Source organism: Maniola jurtina, chromosome 8 (genome assembly GCF_905333055.1).
Source record: "Maniola jurtina chromosome 8, ilManJurt1.1, whole genome shotgun sequence".
Classification (NCBI taxonomy): Eukaryota; Metazoa; Arthropoda; class Insecta; order Lepidoptera; family Nymphalidae; genus Maniola; species Maniola jurtina.
The window spans coordinates 10,288,730-10,305,797 of NC_060036.1; the positions used below are offsets into that span (position 1 = coordinate 10,288,730).

Consider the following 17,068-nt stretch of genomic DNA (forward strand, 5'->3'; position numbering starts at 1 on the left):
TTAGTGGCAAATATACATTATCGTGGATCCAAATTAAATGTTTTCGACGTACATACCTAGTCTTATTTTCTTCCTCGTCAAACAAAATATTAAATCTGAGCTGTCCATTCTACGCTGGTCATGCTAGACATGCATAGACTGCATTTTGCCGTCAGTCATACTCGATGACTGACGGCAAAATGCAGTCTGTGCAGCCCGCATCACTCCGTCCAATGGACACACAAGTACGCAAATATGCTCGCCGTACCGGGCCGATGCGGCCCGCTATAATGTGCGCTTGCCTTTACTGGTAATAGTAAAGGGGTGTATTTTATTTTTACTTTGATAAAACGCATTTCACTTCCACGAAGGTCTTCACGAGTCAAGAACTAGTTGTCTAGTTGATTGATAAAAATTTAAGCCATTAGTTCGATAAGATAAAAGTTGAGGATTACCAAGGACATTAATCAATGAATGGAAAACGTCGTCAATAGTTTGTTTTATGTAGGTCAAAAAATAAATACTAAAACCATTCAGCGTAAAACCGATCAAATAGAAACGGCCAAAAAAATACTTGAAGTTTGTATTTTTTTTTTATTCTAGTAATCATTAGATGGTAATTCTTAAATCAGTTTCTTAATTGAAAAAGTTCTTTGATTTGATGCATACTAACTTAAATCGTTTTTGTCAGTTTATTCTGGAAAAAAAATTACTTAATTAATAAATAATAAGAGTTTCCTAGGAAAAGCTGCGGGAAAAGAACCGATGATTATGTTTAGAAATTCAATAGGTAATAATTTATTATAAGTATAGATAATAGTAATATAATTGGCATAATATAATCATAGGTAGTCTACCAATCCGCACTTGGATTAGGTATGGCGTGGCGTGGCGTGGCGTGGTGGATTATGGCTTAAACCCTTATCATTCTGAGAGAAGACACGAGCTCAGTAGTGGTCCGGCGATCAGTTGAGATACTGATGATTAATCATATTACTTTACGTACTTAAGAATGAGGTGAAAGGCCGGCCGCATATTATTTATCAGAAATTGTATACTAGAATGGCGACCGATCCGGTACCTTTCGGCGCGCGTCATTTTTTTCTGATAAACATTTTATATGTATATGCGGTCAGCCTAAAACCATAAGGGTAAGCTCGCACAACGAATTTTCCCCGGGCGATTTAATTCTCAGAATTCTATGACATGGAAATTGTATGAAGCCATTCGCGTGTATTTATTTCGCGGGTGCGTGCGGCTCCATGCAATTTCCCTGTCTCTGAATTCTGTGGATAATATCAATCGGTGAAATTCGCATTGCGGGCTTACCCTTGCACTGCCGATTTTATGTACCAATGCATAGCACAGCATAAGAGATAAGCATGTTACAATGGAAGATGCAATCGTAGTGCAAAAAAAAAAAACTGGTCTGAGAGCCTAAGGCTGCCTTTCCTTTAAATAATATTATGTGCGAGGATGCGTAACGAAGAAAGCATTTCAAACGCACTAATAAGATCGCTCAATTTTCGTAGCTTTGTTTGTTTGTATCATTTATTACACACATGACATAAGTACATTAGAATCTCACTAATCCGGCAATTCAATAGACCAATACGTCCATTAATCCGGCACCTGCAAGGACCTAAAACTATGTAACCAGTTAATTATGAGATATGTTACAGTTTTCCAATAATCCGGCACCCTCTGGTTTTTAATAGTGCCGGATTTGTGAGATTCTACTGTATACAGGAACAAGATAACGTTCAAAACTAAAATGCACCGTAAGAGCGGAACTCATGTGTTTCTAGGTTTTAACTAATTGTAAATTTAATGTTTCAACCACTCGGCAAAATAGCTAGAAATGAAAGATAAATTGGACGTGGAACATCCAAGCGTTAGTAATTATTTCTTATAAATAGGTACAATATCAATTCAATTTCCTACACCTACAGGAGTGCAGGGGAAGGAAACCATCGACCTGAAAACCGATTTCCGCTCTCTGCCCTACATTAGGAAATGTGGATAGGATGTAGTTTTTACCAATACCAATATTGATTATAAAAAGCATTAATTTCATAATTACTTTAGGCACTCGTATAAAATGTATCCTTATTAAATACAAATCATAGTAAATCGAACAAAACCTAGCCTATAGGTACCTAACCATCGCACGGTTTAGACGAATCGATATGATATATTTCTATTCGATCGATATCAATATACTTACTTCTCTTTGATTAAAATTCATACAGCCGTAGGAATGCTTCAAGGGTATAAAGAATCTCACATCTTATTAGATACCCGGATAGCCGTGAATAACAAAACTATCTTTGCTTTAGCGCAGTTGGATAAAAAGAGAGCAAAATCCTAACAAAAGCAGCCTCCCACAATATAGCATCACAATATAGGTATCTACGTAGGTAAGTATATAGCGCAATAATATATAGCGCAAAGCAGGTGTCCCATTTTCAGAACGCCCTATATTTTTTAGGAATCATATCGCTCATTTGTGTGGACTACCTGTAACCTGTTTTCAGCTTGGCCTGCGTTGAAATTCGTCAAGCTGTATCTCGGAATCTAATTTTGATCTATCTATATATTATAGGTTAACATTTTGTCTAAGCATTTTGTAAAACATATAATATGATGGCCGGACGGGTGAATAACGGGGAAAGGCCGCAACACCAGGGGTACCAGAAAAAACAAAAAGACGTCGAGAAAGTCCGAGGCGTCGTCGTTGGCGCTACGAACTTGATACATAGGTAATCAAATAAACTGGCCTCAACTATCGATAGGATAAGGAGTTTAGAAGGGAGGCCACTGCCTAAAACTGGCAAAAGTTTAAATAAAAAAATGTGGTTAGTTGACTTATTTATTGATGTAGATTTTATAAGCTGTTGGTACTGTTGGTAGACTTTACTAACGAACGAACTTACTAACGATGCACTTACAAACAAATAAGCAAGCAAACGTTTGAGGTCATAAAAAAATAAGCGACAAACCAAATAGAGGGCAAAGATCAACTGAATCGAGAACATCTCGTTAGTTAGTCAGTACCAAGTACAAGGAACTTGGCACAGCGGTCACTAAGGTGTCTGCAATACTCCATGCATGACCGACCATGAGCTGTCGGTCTGATTAACTGTTTATTACTCAGTGTACATAATAAACATAGGTAGAACTATCGATAAACTAAGAAGTATTTAACATGTTCAATGTTCATGAATCATAATTCGGACTACTGTTGGTATGTCCTAATAGGAATTTTAATACCAATAATTTTAATTTGACGATTGCTTTGCTTTGATGAATACATCGAAAAAGCACCCATTTAAGGAAAAGTCCAAGAAGACTAAACTGGTCCCAGTCAAATAAAGTGCTGCTGTATCTGGCAGATGTGTGGTGAAATACAGCCAGTATAGTGATCACGAAGTACGGAATGATGATGATGACCATTACAATACTCATAGATCGTTAACGGTCGACGTGGCACAGTCTTATAAGTTTTTTTAAGGCACGGTTTTATAAGTTGGAGGTCCCGGGTTAGATTCCCGGCAGGGGTTTGGAATTTTATAATTTCTAAATTTCTGGTCTGGTCTGGTGCGAGCCTTCGGCCGTGGCTATTAACCACCCTACCAGCGAAGCCGTACCGCCAAGCGATTTAGCGTTCCGGTACGATGCCGTGTAGAAACCATAGGAATATGGGTTTAATGAAAACTGCCATACCCCTTCCAGGATAGCCCGCTTCCATCTTAGACTGCATCATCACTTACCACCAGGTCAGATTGCAGTCAAGTGCTAGCTTGTATCTGAATAAATAAATTAATAAAATAAAAAATTTAAGAAAGGAGATGCAAGCCCTTAAGTTTTCTACCTACTTAATCAGTAAACATTATGAAAATCAAGGCCAAAAATACTCTTTAGTATTAACCTAGCAGGCACTTTTCATAACGAAATACGGGGGCTTTCTCATCAAATTTTCTTTTGGTAGTACAAGAATGTCGTAAATTCTTAATTACAGAGTTATACTTGGTACCTTTGTAGGGTTCCGTACCCGAAGGGTGCCAACGGAATTTTATTAGGTACTAAGACTCCGATGTATGTCCACCCTTCCGTCTGTCTGTCTGTCAGCGGGCCATATCTCGTGAACCGTTATAGGCAGAGAGTTGGTATTTTCACGGAATGAGTATTTCTTTATTGCCGCTATAACAATAAATAAATATAATATTTGAAAATGGCCGCAATGAAAAAATTAAATAAAATAAAAAGTGCTATTTCTTATACGAGGTACGGAACCCTTCGTGTGCTAGTCCGACTCGGACTTGACCGAATTTTATAAATTTAGTCAATTCTTTTTTTAATTTGCGAGTTTGTTTTGCTCAGCCAGGATTACAATGATAATCGTAAGCAATGATGCAGACTAAGGTTAAATACGCCAATCGGATTGAACAGACCAATCGGACTGTACGAGTACCTAGTGCCCATCATACCGGAACGACAACTTGTATCGGTAACCAGCCGCAGCTGCACCCTCCTACCATAAATAATCAATTTTCACGAATTCATTAACTGGGTAATATTATACATAGAATAACTGTATTACTTTACAATGTAACATCAGCTTAAGTATAAGCTACATTGGCTACTATCTCCTGATATGAGCGTCTAGCCTGTAGCAGCCTATAGCATCTAAAGAAGCTCAAACTTTCTCTTTGGCATAAAAGAAACCAAAAGCTTAATCCATACTTCCATACTAATATTATAAATGCGAAAGTGTCTCTGTCTGTCTGTCTGTATGCTAGCTTTTCACGACCCAAAAGTTTAACCGATTTTGATGAAATTTCGTAAAGTTAGCTTACATTCCGAGAACGAACATAGGGTACTTTTTATCCTGCAAAATCATAAAATTCCCACGGGATTCTTAAACGCTCATCCGTTTAACCGATTTATATGAAGGTACACAGGTAGTTTACATCCCGGAAATTGACATAGGTTACTTTTTATCCCGGAAAATCAAAGAGTTCCCACCGGATTTTAAAAAAACCTACAAACAAACGGACGAAGTCGCGGGCATCATCTAGTTTGCTATAACCCGCAGCGGATTATAACAAATTAAGCTTTTGGTTCCTTGTATATCATGGACTTTCGCAAAGTAATGCCCGCTTCTTATACAACACTCCTCTAGGGCAACTTTGAAACTAGCCTGAGATTCTGAACAGAAGCATTCTATGCGGTAGTAGACAATTATAGGCATCCAGACTCCAGAGTTACCTACGACGCCGCGTCGTCAATGATCTCAAATCCGCTTTTTAGGGTTCCGTACCCAAAGAGTAAATACGGAGCCCTATTAATGCCACTCTGTTGTTTTTCTGTCCGTGGCGTTCCCACCTCGTTTGGCATTTCGACCTGTCGCGTACTATACGTGCAGCTGTAGTGGCCGCGCGTGCATGACGCCATCAAAAATCGCGTCAGCCCATCGCAAACGTTCCCGCTTCGAAGTCGATTTGGTCGCGCAGATTTGGGCGGTGCTTTATAGTGTTCTGATAAGGACTTGGCCAGATTTTAAGGCAAGATAATTTCGAATTGAATATGAAAAATTCACTGCCAGCAGCTGCAAGCATTAATATCAGTAGGTACTCCAAGTAGCACTCAAGACACTCGCATTAATGAATGGCTTACCGCTTACTACTACACATTTACAATATCGATTACGATCAAAGAGTTATGGTAATCCGTCCAATACCTGACACTGTCGCGCTTGATTGACACCACTAATGAATTTATTGGAAAATCGAAAGCGCTTACATTTGTCTCGCGAAAAGGTGATACGAGCATCAAATAAACATTGCGGTTTTTTCTTTCGACCGCTCATAGACGTATAGAAAGTATTGCAATCGTTTTATCAACGTTAGGAATAGCCATTCAAACTGAAATCTTGGTAATTTTTCACTTTAAAAAACCACTAAATAACAAATAAACAAGTGTAAATTAAAAATTTACAACACCCCCGACAAGTGAAGGTTACAGTAACTAGAAAAGACCGAAAAGACCTGATAACTTTCAAACGGCTGAACTGATTTTCTTGGACTATTCCGCGCCTACTATCTAAAGTATCTGAGTTTTCAAAAACATCATTTTCAAATAAATAATTTTGTATTCAGGCAACGTCCATCTTGACAGCTTGACATCTGTCAATTGACATAATATTATGAACCTAACGGTTATCTAACCTTCTTTTCTACAAGTAAACTAGAAAAGAGCTGATAACTCTTGAACGGCTGAATTATAGCTAAGAACACTCTCGATCAAGCCAAGCCACCTTTCAAACAAAAAAAAGTAAATTAAAATCGGTTCATTCGTTTAGGCGCTACGATGCCACAGACAGATACACAGATACACACGTCAAACTTATAACTCCCTTCTTTTTGGGTCGGGGGTTAAAAATAAAGAATCTATACATCTTAGTGAACTAGTTAATATTTTTATTAGTACCTATCTATCTGCTTCGCACCTCTATCTACATTTAAAACCTCACAATTTCCGTAACAACTTTGTAAACTTGCGGTTTAAAAACAAATTGCTTCATCTTTCTTATTAGACAGAGCACGTTGGTACAGTATGGACTATGGAAGTGATTTAAAAAAAAAACAATAGTTCTAGAGGGTAGTTATTTAAAACATGTGCGTGAAAGTTGTACGGTACTCCACTAGTTTTTTTACATTGAATGAAACCAGCTTTGCCTTTCTAATCATCGAACTTGCACTTTATAAAACTAGATCTGGATATACAGGATGAAGTTATGTTGCTTTATACACAACCTCAGAATACATAATAGTACGTATACAGATACTAAAGAGAAAAAGATGTACAAAGTTATGTGGGAGCGCTGAATAATTGAATTACTTTTATCTTAAAGCGCGAAAGGGCAACGTTAGCTAAAAAAAAACTTTATTTTAAAGTGCATTCGAAAATGGTGGAAGAATATTATAAACGTTGAAACGGAGAATAGTTATCACGATGAAAATAAAATAAAAAGCCTTTTCTGGACATTCAGACCAATATGTCGTTCTGTGAAGTGGTTTGTTCCAATTTCACAAGTACCAAGAAGAGGAGATCGATCTTTCGATGACGCCAGTAGCTCTAAAAGGCTACTTTGTATTAATCCATACTATCTATATCAATACTAACATTATACATTGGAAAGTTTATTTTATCTGTCTGTTAGCCTTCCACGGCATCGATCTTGACGAAAGGCACGAAGATAACAAGCATCGCAAACGGGATTTTTAACAAACTAAAATGCGTTATAAGTTGCAACTTCCAAACCTTCCAAACAATAAATTTTATATTTCATCTTACGTATAGTGCATTTTTTAATCCCAGAGACCAAAATGACGTTCCGTGGTTGTCTGTGTTTTACGGTTACTTGATAGTGATGTGGTGCAATCGATACTTACCGATAAAAATTAACCGATAAATAAGTAGCTGATTCTCAATTTATCAGTTTTACATACTATTGAAAAATTTGAAATATGTGATTAGTGCTGATATAGGATCCTTGGGTGGAAGAAGTTAAATGCATCGACTTCGATCAGGCAGATACAAAGGCAACAATTTAAACTTCAGCATGTCTTTTTTTATGACACAGGAGCTAAAGGTTACTTGAACTTACATGTTACAAAGAATAATTACGCATACAAAACAACGCCCATTAACAAATGCGTAGTTCATAACTAAATGCATATGTATAAGTAAGGAACTTTGATGTCAATTCATTAGTTTTAATTCTAGTCTATTGCATGTTTTAGGACTAGACCAGTGCGTCATTCGATCATCTCGCCGACTGAGTACAGCTAGCAAGTTGCAATATTTTGTATTTTATGTCATCTCATTAAAATTGTTTACAACGTTGACCTCATGACCAATAAAGGATGATTCACATTTGATCGTGCCAGGCACCAAACGTTTAGCGTGGAACCTAGACCGCGACACGTACGACGACGCACGGAAAGACAGATTGGAACTTGTGAGTCTCGGTCTAATGTGAATCATCCCTTTCTTTATACAAAATTTAACCCTTAGCCACAATTAACTTGACTCATTCGTACTTCAGAGACGAGACCCCTTGCCAGGCACGGTCTAATGGGATTCACGCTTAAATGATGCAGCGGTTTGTGCACTTGCTAGAGGTCTAGGGGGTAAATTGGATATCAGTTCGCGACTTTTCTTTTGCCGATAAATTAATCTTTTATCGTCCACTTTGGGCTAGGTACTGTAGTGTAGGTATAGTTCGGTAGGTATCCACCTGCATTACTTTTTTAATTGACTAAAGTGTGAACTCGATCATATCTTATTTATTTTATCACGCTCATGTTACATAGTTGCTGCTAGTACATATGAAACTACGGTGCGAATTTCGTGGAATTGATAAGTAACCACTTTTATCTGCTTTTAAGAGTTTTCCAGTAACACGAGGAATTTTAAATTTCACATAGTGAGGTAAAACTAAATAAAACCTTGGGAAAACTAATTAAGTACTACTTCTGAACAGACGACATTTTGCGAATCTTAATTTGCAAAACGTATTAAATTCGTTCACGGGTCCAAGTCCAACATTTCCGTAATACCTATCTACATTTCACCGATGCTTAAATGTGAAAGCTAACTCTGCATTAGACTTGTAATGGGCTATCAATCACATTCAACTCCTAACAAGTGGGCAATGAATTCAACTTGATATATCCCCGCCTTGATTTCTTTCCCAAATAGTATAAATCCACAATCGATAGGCAGAATCAGATAAGAGATCATTATTTTCAATTCCATACATGTAGGTCGTAAGGATAGGTTTAATTGATTTTATTAAATTTAACTATTGGAAACGGCCAGACCACTTAAGTATATTATTATTATGCTTTGAGGTAAAGGAAGGAGGACAAAAACAAGACGAATTTTTCATATCAATACCTCATCGTCATCATCAGCCTGTGAACGCCCACTGTTGGACATAGGCCTTCCCTAAAGAGTGCCACCACACCCGGTCCTAAACCTTCCTCATCCAGCCACTTCCCGCAAGCCGAGTTATATCGTCAGTCCATCGTGCTGGAAAGCGTCCAACATTACGCTTGCTTATACGGGGTCTCCACTCAAGGACTTTCCGGTTCCAACGGTCATCGCCTCTACGACATGCACGGTCTGTCCACTGCCACTTCAGCTTGCTAATAGTTTGGGCTATGTCAGTTACCTTGGTTCTCCTGCGGATCTCCTCATTTCGGATCTTATCCATACCATGATCATATCAATACTTAAAATCGATCAAAGGTCAAGATATTTAAAACGGTACCTAGGTACTAAACCTATGTCGACGGTGGTAAGACTTCTATTCACGCATTTTATACAGCTCCCGATGCTACTGACGGACGTAACTCTTCAGTAAGTAATACAAATACTCCTTTTGCGCTTCGAGTCGATTTTGCAGCCGTGTGCGATCTAACACTAGCCACGATCAATTTTACCGTCAAGTTTGCAAACTTGAAGCGGCGCAGTTCAGTAAACTTAATGGTGTATGGCTATCAATGTGCATGATAAGTCGACTTGTTTTACGCAGGGCAGGGAAAAGTTGGCCTTGATACATGATCTCGAAAACTTCGAAGATGATTTTTGTGAGACTTCGAGACAATATCGTAATACTGTTAAGTATAGAATTATTATAATATGGTTGATTATGATTATAATAACTGGGAAATTACATATTATGTACCTAATGGATGTGTTGAACCAAAAAGGGTCAAGACTCAAGTATTTAAGCTGCGTCGTAGGCTATCGTCGTCGTATAATATTTTAATCATATTACATAAACTATGTATGACATTTAAAGGTTCCATTTCATGGTAAACCACAACAGCTTAACCAAAAAGGAAACCTCAATATCATTTCATTCCTGCATAAATAAACATCGAATGTACAGTGCTATGTGAATATTCATGCATTGGTTTATAGATATTGTTAGAAATCCAGGATGTTATACAGGATGATATAGTCAAGAAGGCATTAACTTTAACTATATATTACATAAGAGTAAGCTTTACAGAACATGAATTTGATTTAAAAGATGCACCACATTAGACTGTATAATCGCTAATTATTATTGAATATGATTGCAGTCATGTGCAAAAAAAATGCAGTGAATGATTTTCAAAAAACTTCAAATACAGCTCAGGCATCAAACCTGTTAGATATAATTAATGTTAAATAAAATGGAAGAATGAGATAACACAATCTGTTTATTATGGTTATAAGTTATAACTAGACTCATTATCTTGTCACATTGACAGAAGGTAGGGGGATGGCTTCATTTGCTGCTGCCAATCAATTGTACTACTCATGTCTACCATAACTAACTGTAACTGCCTTATACTATAATGCCTTAATCTTCAAAAACGCAGATATTTTCAGCAATTGTTTTTGTTCGTAGGAAAATACCAAAATTTTCTTTTTAGTCTCTCTCTCATTGGCCCATAATCTGTTTTTGGTAAATATATGTTGATTTTCATACCTTGTCATAATTTTTCAAAGATTTATAAGTGTGAAATCCTGTCCCTAACCTACCCCATTGTCTATATTGACCTCTGTCAATGTTATCTCTAGTTATAACTACATAAGTAAATGTGCCCTTGGCACTGCTTATAGAGTCATTGTATCTCATTCATAATGAGCTGGTCCCCTACTAACCCATTCATTCCCCCTCATAACCTGTGACTGGCATTCTCATACACATTAAATGAAATATTGCACTGTAAAACAAATTTTTAAATCCAACTATGCTAATTCTTTACTGTTTGTTTTACTAATATTTACTGATAGTTTAGTAGAAAGAATTTTTAAAAAGGGGGCAATACTTTTTTCAAAACTTCAAATGTGTGGAGAATACATAAATATTGTACTTTTTTCATAGGACTAGTGAGCTACCAAATTGACTGAACCCATAGCAGTTCAAACATTGTTTTTTTTAGATTAAATGTGTATTTACTTATTAGGGACTTTAGCTTTAAATTAACACTACAATCATAAAAAAATCTTATTGTTTAAACAATTAAAGTAGACATATAGGAAACTTCACTCTCTATGGTAACCAACATTTTGTGCTATGAACCATAGTATACATTGTAGTAGTACCATAAAAAGTCAATAGTAGGTTGAATCGTGGCACAAGCAGCTAGTATTGTATAAACAGGGTTATTTTGAATTTTAAAAGTAATATAAAAGGAAAAGGTGTCTGACTGACTGATTGAATGATCTATGTGTGTGTGAATGGTGCGTGTTGCACCTTAAACTATTGAACAGATTGGGCTGAAATTCTGCATGCAGATAGCTATATTGACGTACACATCTGCTAAGAAAGGATTCAACCACTAAGAAGGTAAAATAGAGGTTTGAAATTTGTATAGTCCAGATGGATGAAGTCAAGTGTTTAAGCTAGTGTATAATTATACTTTTTTAAATGATTAATGGTAAATAACTGAATATATTTTTAATTTTTATAAGTACATACATGAATAAAATATAAATCTGATAAAAAATTGTTTTTGGTCAAGTTACCTTCATGCTACATCTATTTTGTCCTCTTAATATCTTAGCCTAATAAATATTGTGTGAAAGTATCATGAACAAATAAGACCAAAAAGCAAAAAACAACTTTGGTCTGATTCTGAACTATAGTTGAGTTTCAAATTGTACCTACAGTATGTTTAAAATATATTCAGGAATTTATGATGTTGCTTTCGAGTGAAGCATTCTTTAAATGTAGATAGCAATAAATGACTTACCTCACCACTGCGAGCTGCAGGAGAATTTTCTTCGATTTCGTAAATAATATGTGGCAAACCGGCTTCACCGAGTAAAGAAAATCCGAATCCCAAGTTGTCACAACGATTCAGGACCACAAGTCTTTCGTCAGCCATATTCAGTATACAGCAGCATTGGTTAATATCCTACGAAGGATTTCACTTCTACCACTTTTTAACTTTTAATAAGGGACTAATTTAATGGATATTACTCAATTAAACCGATAAAAAGATTCATAATTACAACGTACGATAGCAAACGCACCCAGCAAAACGAAGATAGAAATACAGATAAAATTTCATCAGAGGAATAGAGGGAGGCTTTTTTTATACAGATGTAAAAATAACCATTTGTTTTTTCTGTGTCTAAGTTAAGCTGTGATACAGATGAAAATAATTGCTGATAGTGATTATAAACTCTTTGGTTACAAAGAGTCATTTTATTTTATCCTTTGAGTTTTATGTCTGTGGTGCCAACGGTCGGCTGCGCCTGGCCTGGGCCTGTGCCAAAAAATTATTTGAGACTAGCACAGGCTTCGTAGGGTTTTCGTATGGATCTATAATAATTATTTTTAGAGTTCAAGAGCACAAAAGGAAAAAAGGAACCCTTATAATTAGGATCACTTTGTTGTCTATCGGTTCGTTCGTCCGTTTATCCGTCCGTCTGTCTGTGTGTCTGTCTGTTTGTCTGTCTGTCAGGGCTGTTAAGAAACCTATAGGGTACTTCCCGTAGACCTAAAATCATGAAGGCAGGTAGGTCGGTCTTATAATAACACACTAATGGGGAAAAATCCGAAAATTCGTGGTTACCTAGTTACATTACAAAAAAAAATGTATTCATGAACATTTCATGAGTTTTGTCACTGTATTTTGCCGAAACTGTAACGACTGCATAAAATAAACCTAGCAAAGTAGCATTTACGGCAAAATAAAGACAAATGTTACTGTATACCACAATACCGCCAGCGGTCTTTTAGTACAAATTATTAAAATACCGCTACCGGCAGAATATTATTATTTTGTAGATAGTGGTTTATAGAGAAATACTAAAGTACCGCTAGCGGTACTACAGCAGTCACGGCTAACTTTACAATTGTGTCAAACCTTGTAAATCATTAAAACCACAAATGTCAAGTGTCAACTGTCAACTCAAAACCACTCAAAAGTCAAAACTGTCAGGAAAATAAATTGAAGGCAAGGAAATTACATGCTAATTTCTGTAGGTTTCCCAAGGTTTCCAGTTTCAGAAGTTCAATTAGTCACGTTACATTAGTAACATAGTGATCTGTGCGTTACAACTTACAAATTAAATTCTGTTGTTCTGTAATCCGTTTTAAATCAGTAGCAATAATGTATTTTGTGTCAAACATTGTAAAAGTTACCATCCCTAACTATTTGGCCAGCTTACCAATTCCTGATTCTTTCGGGGGTTGGTTTAGACTTGGATGTGAGTTTTTTAACAATATTTTCCCTATGATATATTTCTATTACCAATATTCTTTGCATTGATACATCGTTTAAAATGCATGCTTATCAAATTCTGTTCTTAGGTGCATCAAGTTTTGTAATAATTTTATAATAGTTAGGTTATTTTGAACCTTTCTGCTAAGTTCTGTGTAGTTAGTTGCTCTTATTGTCTTCAGTAAATAATGTACTTAAGTTTCATATAGTAAAAAGCAATAGATTCAACATAGTTTAGCACCATTTGTCCAATAAATCTATTATTTAATATCATAAAATAATAATATCAGAAAAATCAAGGCTGTTGACATACTTTCAACTAATTATGGTGTTATATTCTCACTGTTAGTTACAATGCTGCATTTATAAATATTTGATTGCATGCAATGTTCACAAATACTTGAATTTTTTTATTGGTGAATATTTTTTAAGGTTTTTTGTACTTATTATAATTATAAATTATGTGTATCTTGTTGATTTGTTCACTTAAATATAGGCAACTATATGTAATTCTTGGGAGATTGTATTTATGACAATCATAGTGTACATATAATGTTTATAAATCACTACCTATACTATAAATGCCAAAGTATGGTTTGTCCTTTAATCACACCGCAAACGAGCAACAGATTGACGTGATATTTTGCATTGAAATAGTTAAATACCTGGAGAGAAGACATAGGCTACTTTTTATCCCATAAAATCAAAAACTTCCCACGTGATTTATAAAAAATTACATCCACACAAACAAAGTTGCGAGCATCAGCTTGTCTTAAATAATTAATTATATCATACCAGCTGATTGCCACGACTTCGTTTGTGTGGATTTAAGTTTTTAAAAATCCAGTAAGATACTCTCCATCATTGCAACTATCCCCAACAATTAATTCAATTGGTTGATTAGTTTTAGTTAAGGTGTGAAGGAAGGGACAAACACACAGTTTCGTATTTATAATATTAGTATAGATCGTAAACTTTGGAACTGTTATACTTTGACTCTTTTACTGTAGGAGCCAGATTTCCTCAAGCTACAACTCGCTTCTAGCTAATGACAGAATTCTCATAATATGTCAGCTGACTACAGTTAATTATTGGTTTGTTGTTTGTGCTGTTTGCTGATATGAGTTCCATCAAAATTGGTTTAGTAGTCTTTATAACCAAAACCACATATTTATATGGAGGTACAAGAAAATTATTAGGATAACTTGGAATACATTCCATTCAGAACTTTTTGAGATAAGTATTTTAAAATAGATAGTTGACTGATTTTATTCTATGGTGAAGTCAAAACTTGTTATTATTTACAGTTAAGGATTGGTTAGCCTTAATCCCCCCGACTTTGGCTGTTGGTGGTATATCCTACTACTCATACATAACAATCAAGAAAGCCAATGATGCAGACAAGGGGCTGGTGAACCCTGGCATCAGGAAGGATATCAATAAAGTGGTGGACTTCATTGACATTGAAGACATAACTGAGAAGGCATCTTTGTGTAGATGCTGGAGGAGTAAGAATGTGAGTATAATGCCTCGTACCAATGATATTATTTAACACAAAGAACAACAAGCTTAATTCACTATAATCTATCAAAACAGACTAATCTGTAGGTACAATGTATACTGCACATTGTATCATACAGATAATTATTGTACTGCCCTCCTCCCGCTTCTAAACATGCAGGAAAACCCCAGCCTTCATGCAGACAAATCTGCAAAAGGAGTAGGAAATTATCATAGTATAAACTATGCTGTGACATACATTCTTATCAGTGCAGATAAAACTATTACAGCTGCCTCTAGGATATTTGAGTGTGAAACTTAGTATTATACTAGCTGTGCCCGCGACTTCGTTCGCGTGGAATAGTGACTTTTCAGGCAGCATATACTCTGTACGTTAAAAATGTTCGCCGTGATTCTTTAAATTGACATAACTTTTTTATTTGTGAACCGATTGACATGAAATAAACACTAAATGTTAAGTGAAGCTTACTACAATGTATTAGTGAAAACCGTATCTAAATCGAATAAGCCGTTTCTGATATTTGCGTGCACAAACACACAGACAAACAGACAAAAAAAAATACATTTTCGGGTTTGGCATCGATATAATAACAACCCCTGCTACTTTTTTTTATATATTTCCATTGTACAGACACCACTTTTCTACAATTTTATTATATGTATAATTGTATAGATTATAATATTATAAGTATAGAATTATTTTCTGGGTCAACACATTGCAGAATAGTAGCTACCATAACCTCTAAGTAGTTACATGCTCTTTCGCTTACGATGGAGTGTGCAGGGTTGAACGCGAGAAAGCTTGCACGCGCAATCGCGAATGATTGTTGTTAACCAATTTTTTGACTGCTATATCACTCGCAAGCTATTTATTGTCCATGTGTTTTCATCTGAGAGGATAGAGTGCTTGTGTAAAGGCTAATCGCGCGCAATTCACTCATTTACCTAAGAGTGGTAATTGCCCTAATATTATTATAAATGTATCTACACCATAACTAACTTGTGCATAGAATGGCGTTTGATTAAGGATACTTAGCTATAATTTTTTTATTTCAGTGGCCATATTGTGATGGCAGCCATGGGGCCCATAACAAGGAAACTGGAGACAACACTGGTCCAGTGGTTGTTAGACATAAGGAGAACAAGTAAAACACCATAAACAACAGACCTACGGCCAAAGGGTTTTGAAATGGATCTTTAAAGTACAAGAAATCATTTTTACTGTGCCCTAGTGCTAATGGCTAATTCAGGTTTGATTTATAATGTTATAGGAACTGTGATTTTAATTTGTCTATTATTATTTTACAACTTCTGTTGTGCTGCAGTTTTTTTTCTTTCGATACAATGAAATGAACCTTATTTGAAACTGAGTTTATCTAGCAAGAAAAAAAACACTAGTAAGTATATTATGCAATACTAAGTTATGGTAAAATATGAAATAGTGTTTCTATGATCCATTAGAAGTCCTTCTGGCCGACTACTAACCTCTGTGTAGTTACTTAAACAGGTGATAATTTGTGATTAGAATAGACTAGAAGTACACTTGACATATTATGTAATAGATATTGTAATATCTTGTAAAAATGATCGCACATCTTACTGCGCCAAACGCGACGCACGCTTTCTAAGGCTGTTTGTAGTCACGCTGACTCTCGGCGCGGTCTGCAACGCGTGGCTTGTCGGTGTCTATCAGCGAATATTCGTTATAGTCTAGCGCTGATCATCATAAATATAGTCATTAATAAAAACAGGCTTACCTATATTATATTTCATTTTGTGGTAGGTCTTTAAATAATGTGAATACAACATCACTTCAAGCCTTTATTCGTGCATCTTTATTCTCAGGTTATACAGTTTTTAAACATTTTCTCAATCGTACTTTCTTTAGAAGTTTCCAACTTTTAGGAATTCACATCTCACTGCCTTACATTACATCCATGTGTTACATATGATTTGTTCGGTGCGGATAAATGTGCGACCACCATTAATGGTCACAGCTATTTAAAAAAGTGTCAATAGTCAAGTGTGATTTTAGTCGTTTTTATTAAAAAAACTATGATCAAATACCATTCTAATAAGTAGATTTATATTACGTAGTGAAAGTTAACACGTAAGATAATAGTTTTCATTTTACAATGTTTATAATTTTTTTGAAACTGTGGTTTTATTTTTATTGTTTGTTAAGGATTGTTGTTACACGTTTTAAAATGGACAATGGTAAATAAAATTTGCATTTCTATCGCTTTTATTCAATGTTTTTCATT

The 17,068-nt window shown here is 35.7% G+C and overlaps 2 protein-coding genes across 10 annotated transcripts in view; one reads left to right on the plus strand and one right to left on the minus strand.

Annotated features, from left to right (window-relative positions):
* Positions 1–12,154, minus strand: part of LOC123867825 (PH and SEC7 domain-containing protein) — a 41,226-nt gene extending 29,072 nt beyond the window's left edge. For 4 of the 9 annotated variants that reach the window (XM_045910105.1, XM_045910102.1, XM_045910103.1 and 1 more), the window contains exon 1: positions 11,805–12,153. In XM_045910105.1, the coding sequence (XP_045766061.1) occupies positions 11,805–11,939 (135 nt within the window). In that variant the 5' untranslated portion in view covers positions 11,940–12,153. Of the gene's footprint in view, positions 1–11,804 lie in introns of all 9 variants that reach the window. The other 5 variants (XM_045910109.1, XM_045910107.1, XM_045910106.1 and 2 more) reach the window with 2 other exon arrangements.
* An 842-nt stretch (positions 12,155–12,996) lies between these two features.
* LOC123867854 (CDGSH iron-sulfur domain-containing protein 2 homolog) lies at positions 12,997–17,052 on the plus strand. The gene is made up of 3 exons (XM_045910155.1): positions 12,997–13,269; positions 14,591–14,799; positions 15,861–17,052. Exons 1-3 carry the CDS (start codon positions 13,173–13,175, stop codon positions 15,951–15,953), a joined length of 399 nt encoding a protein of 132 aa, XP_045766111.1. The 5' UTR covers positions 12,997–13,172; the 3' UTR covers positions 15,954–17,052.
* Positions 17,053–17,068: the final 16 nt, after the last annotated feature.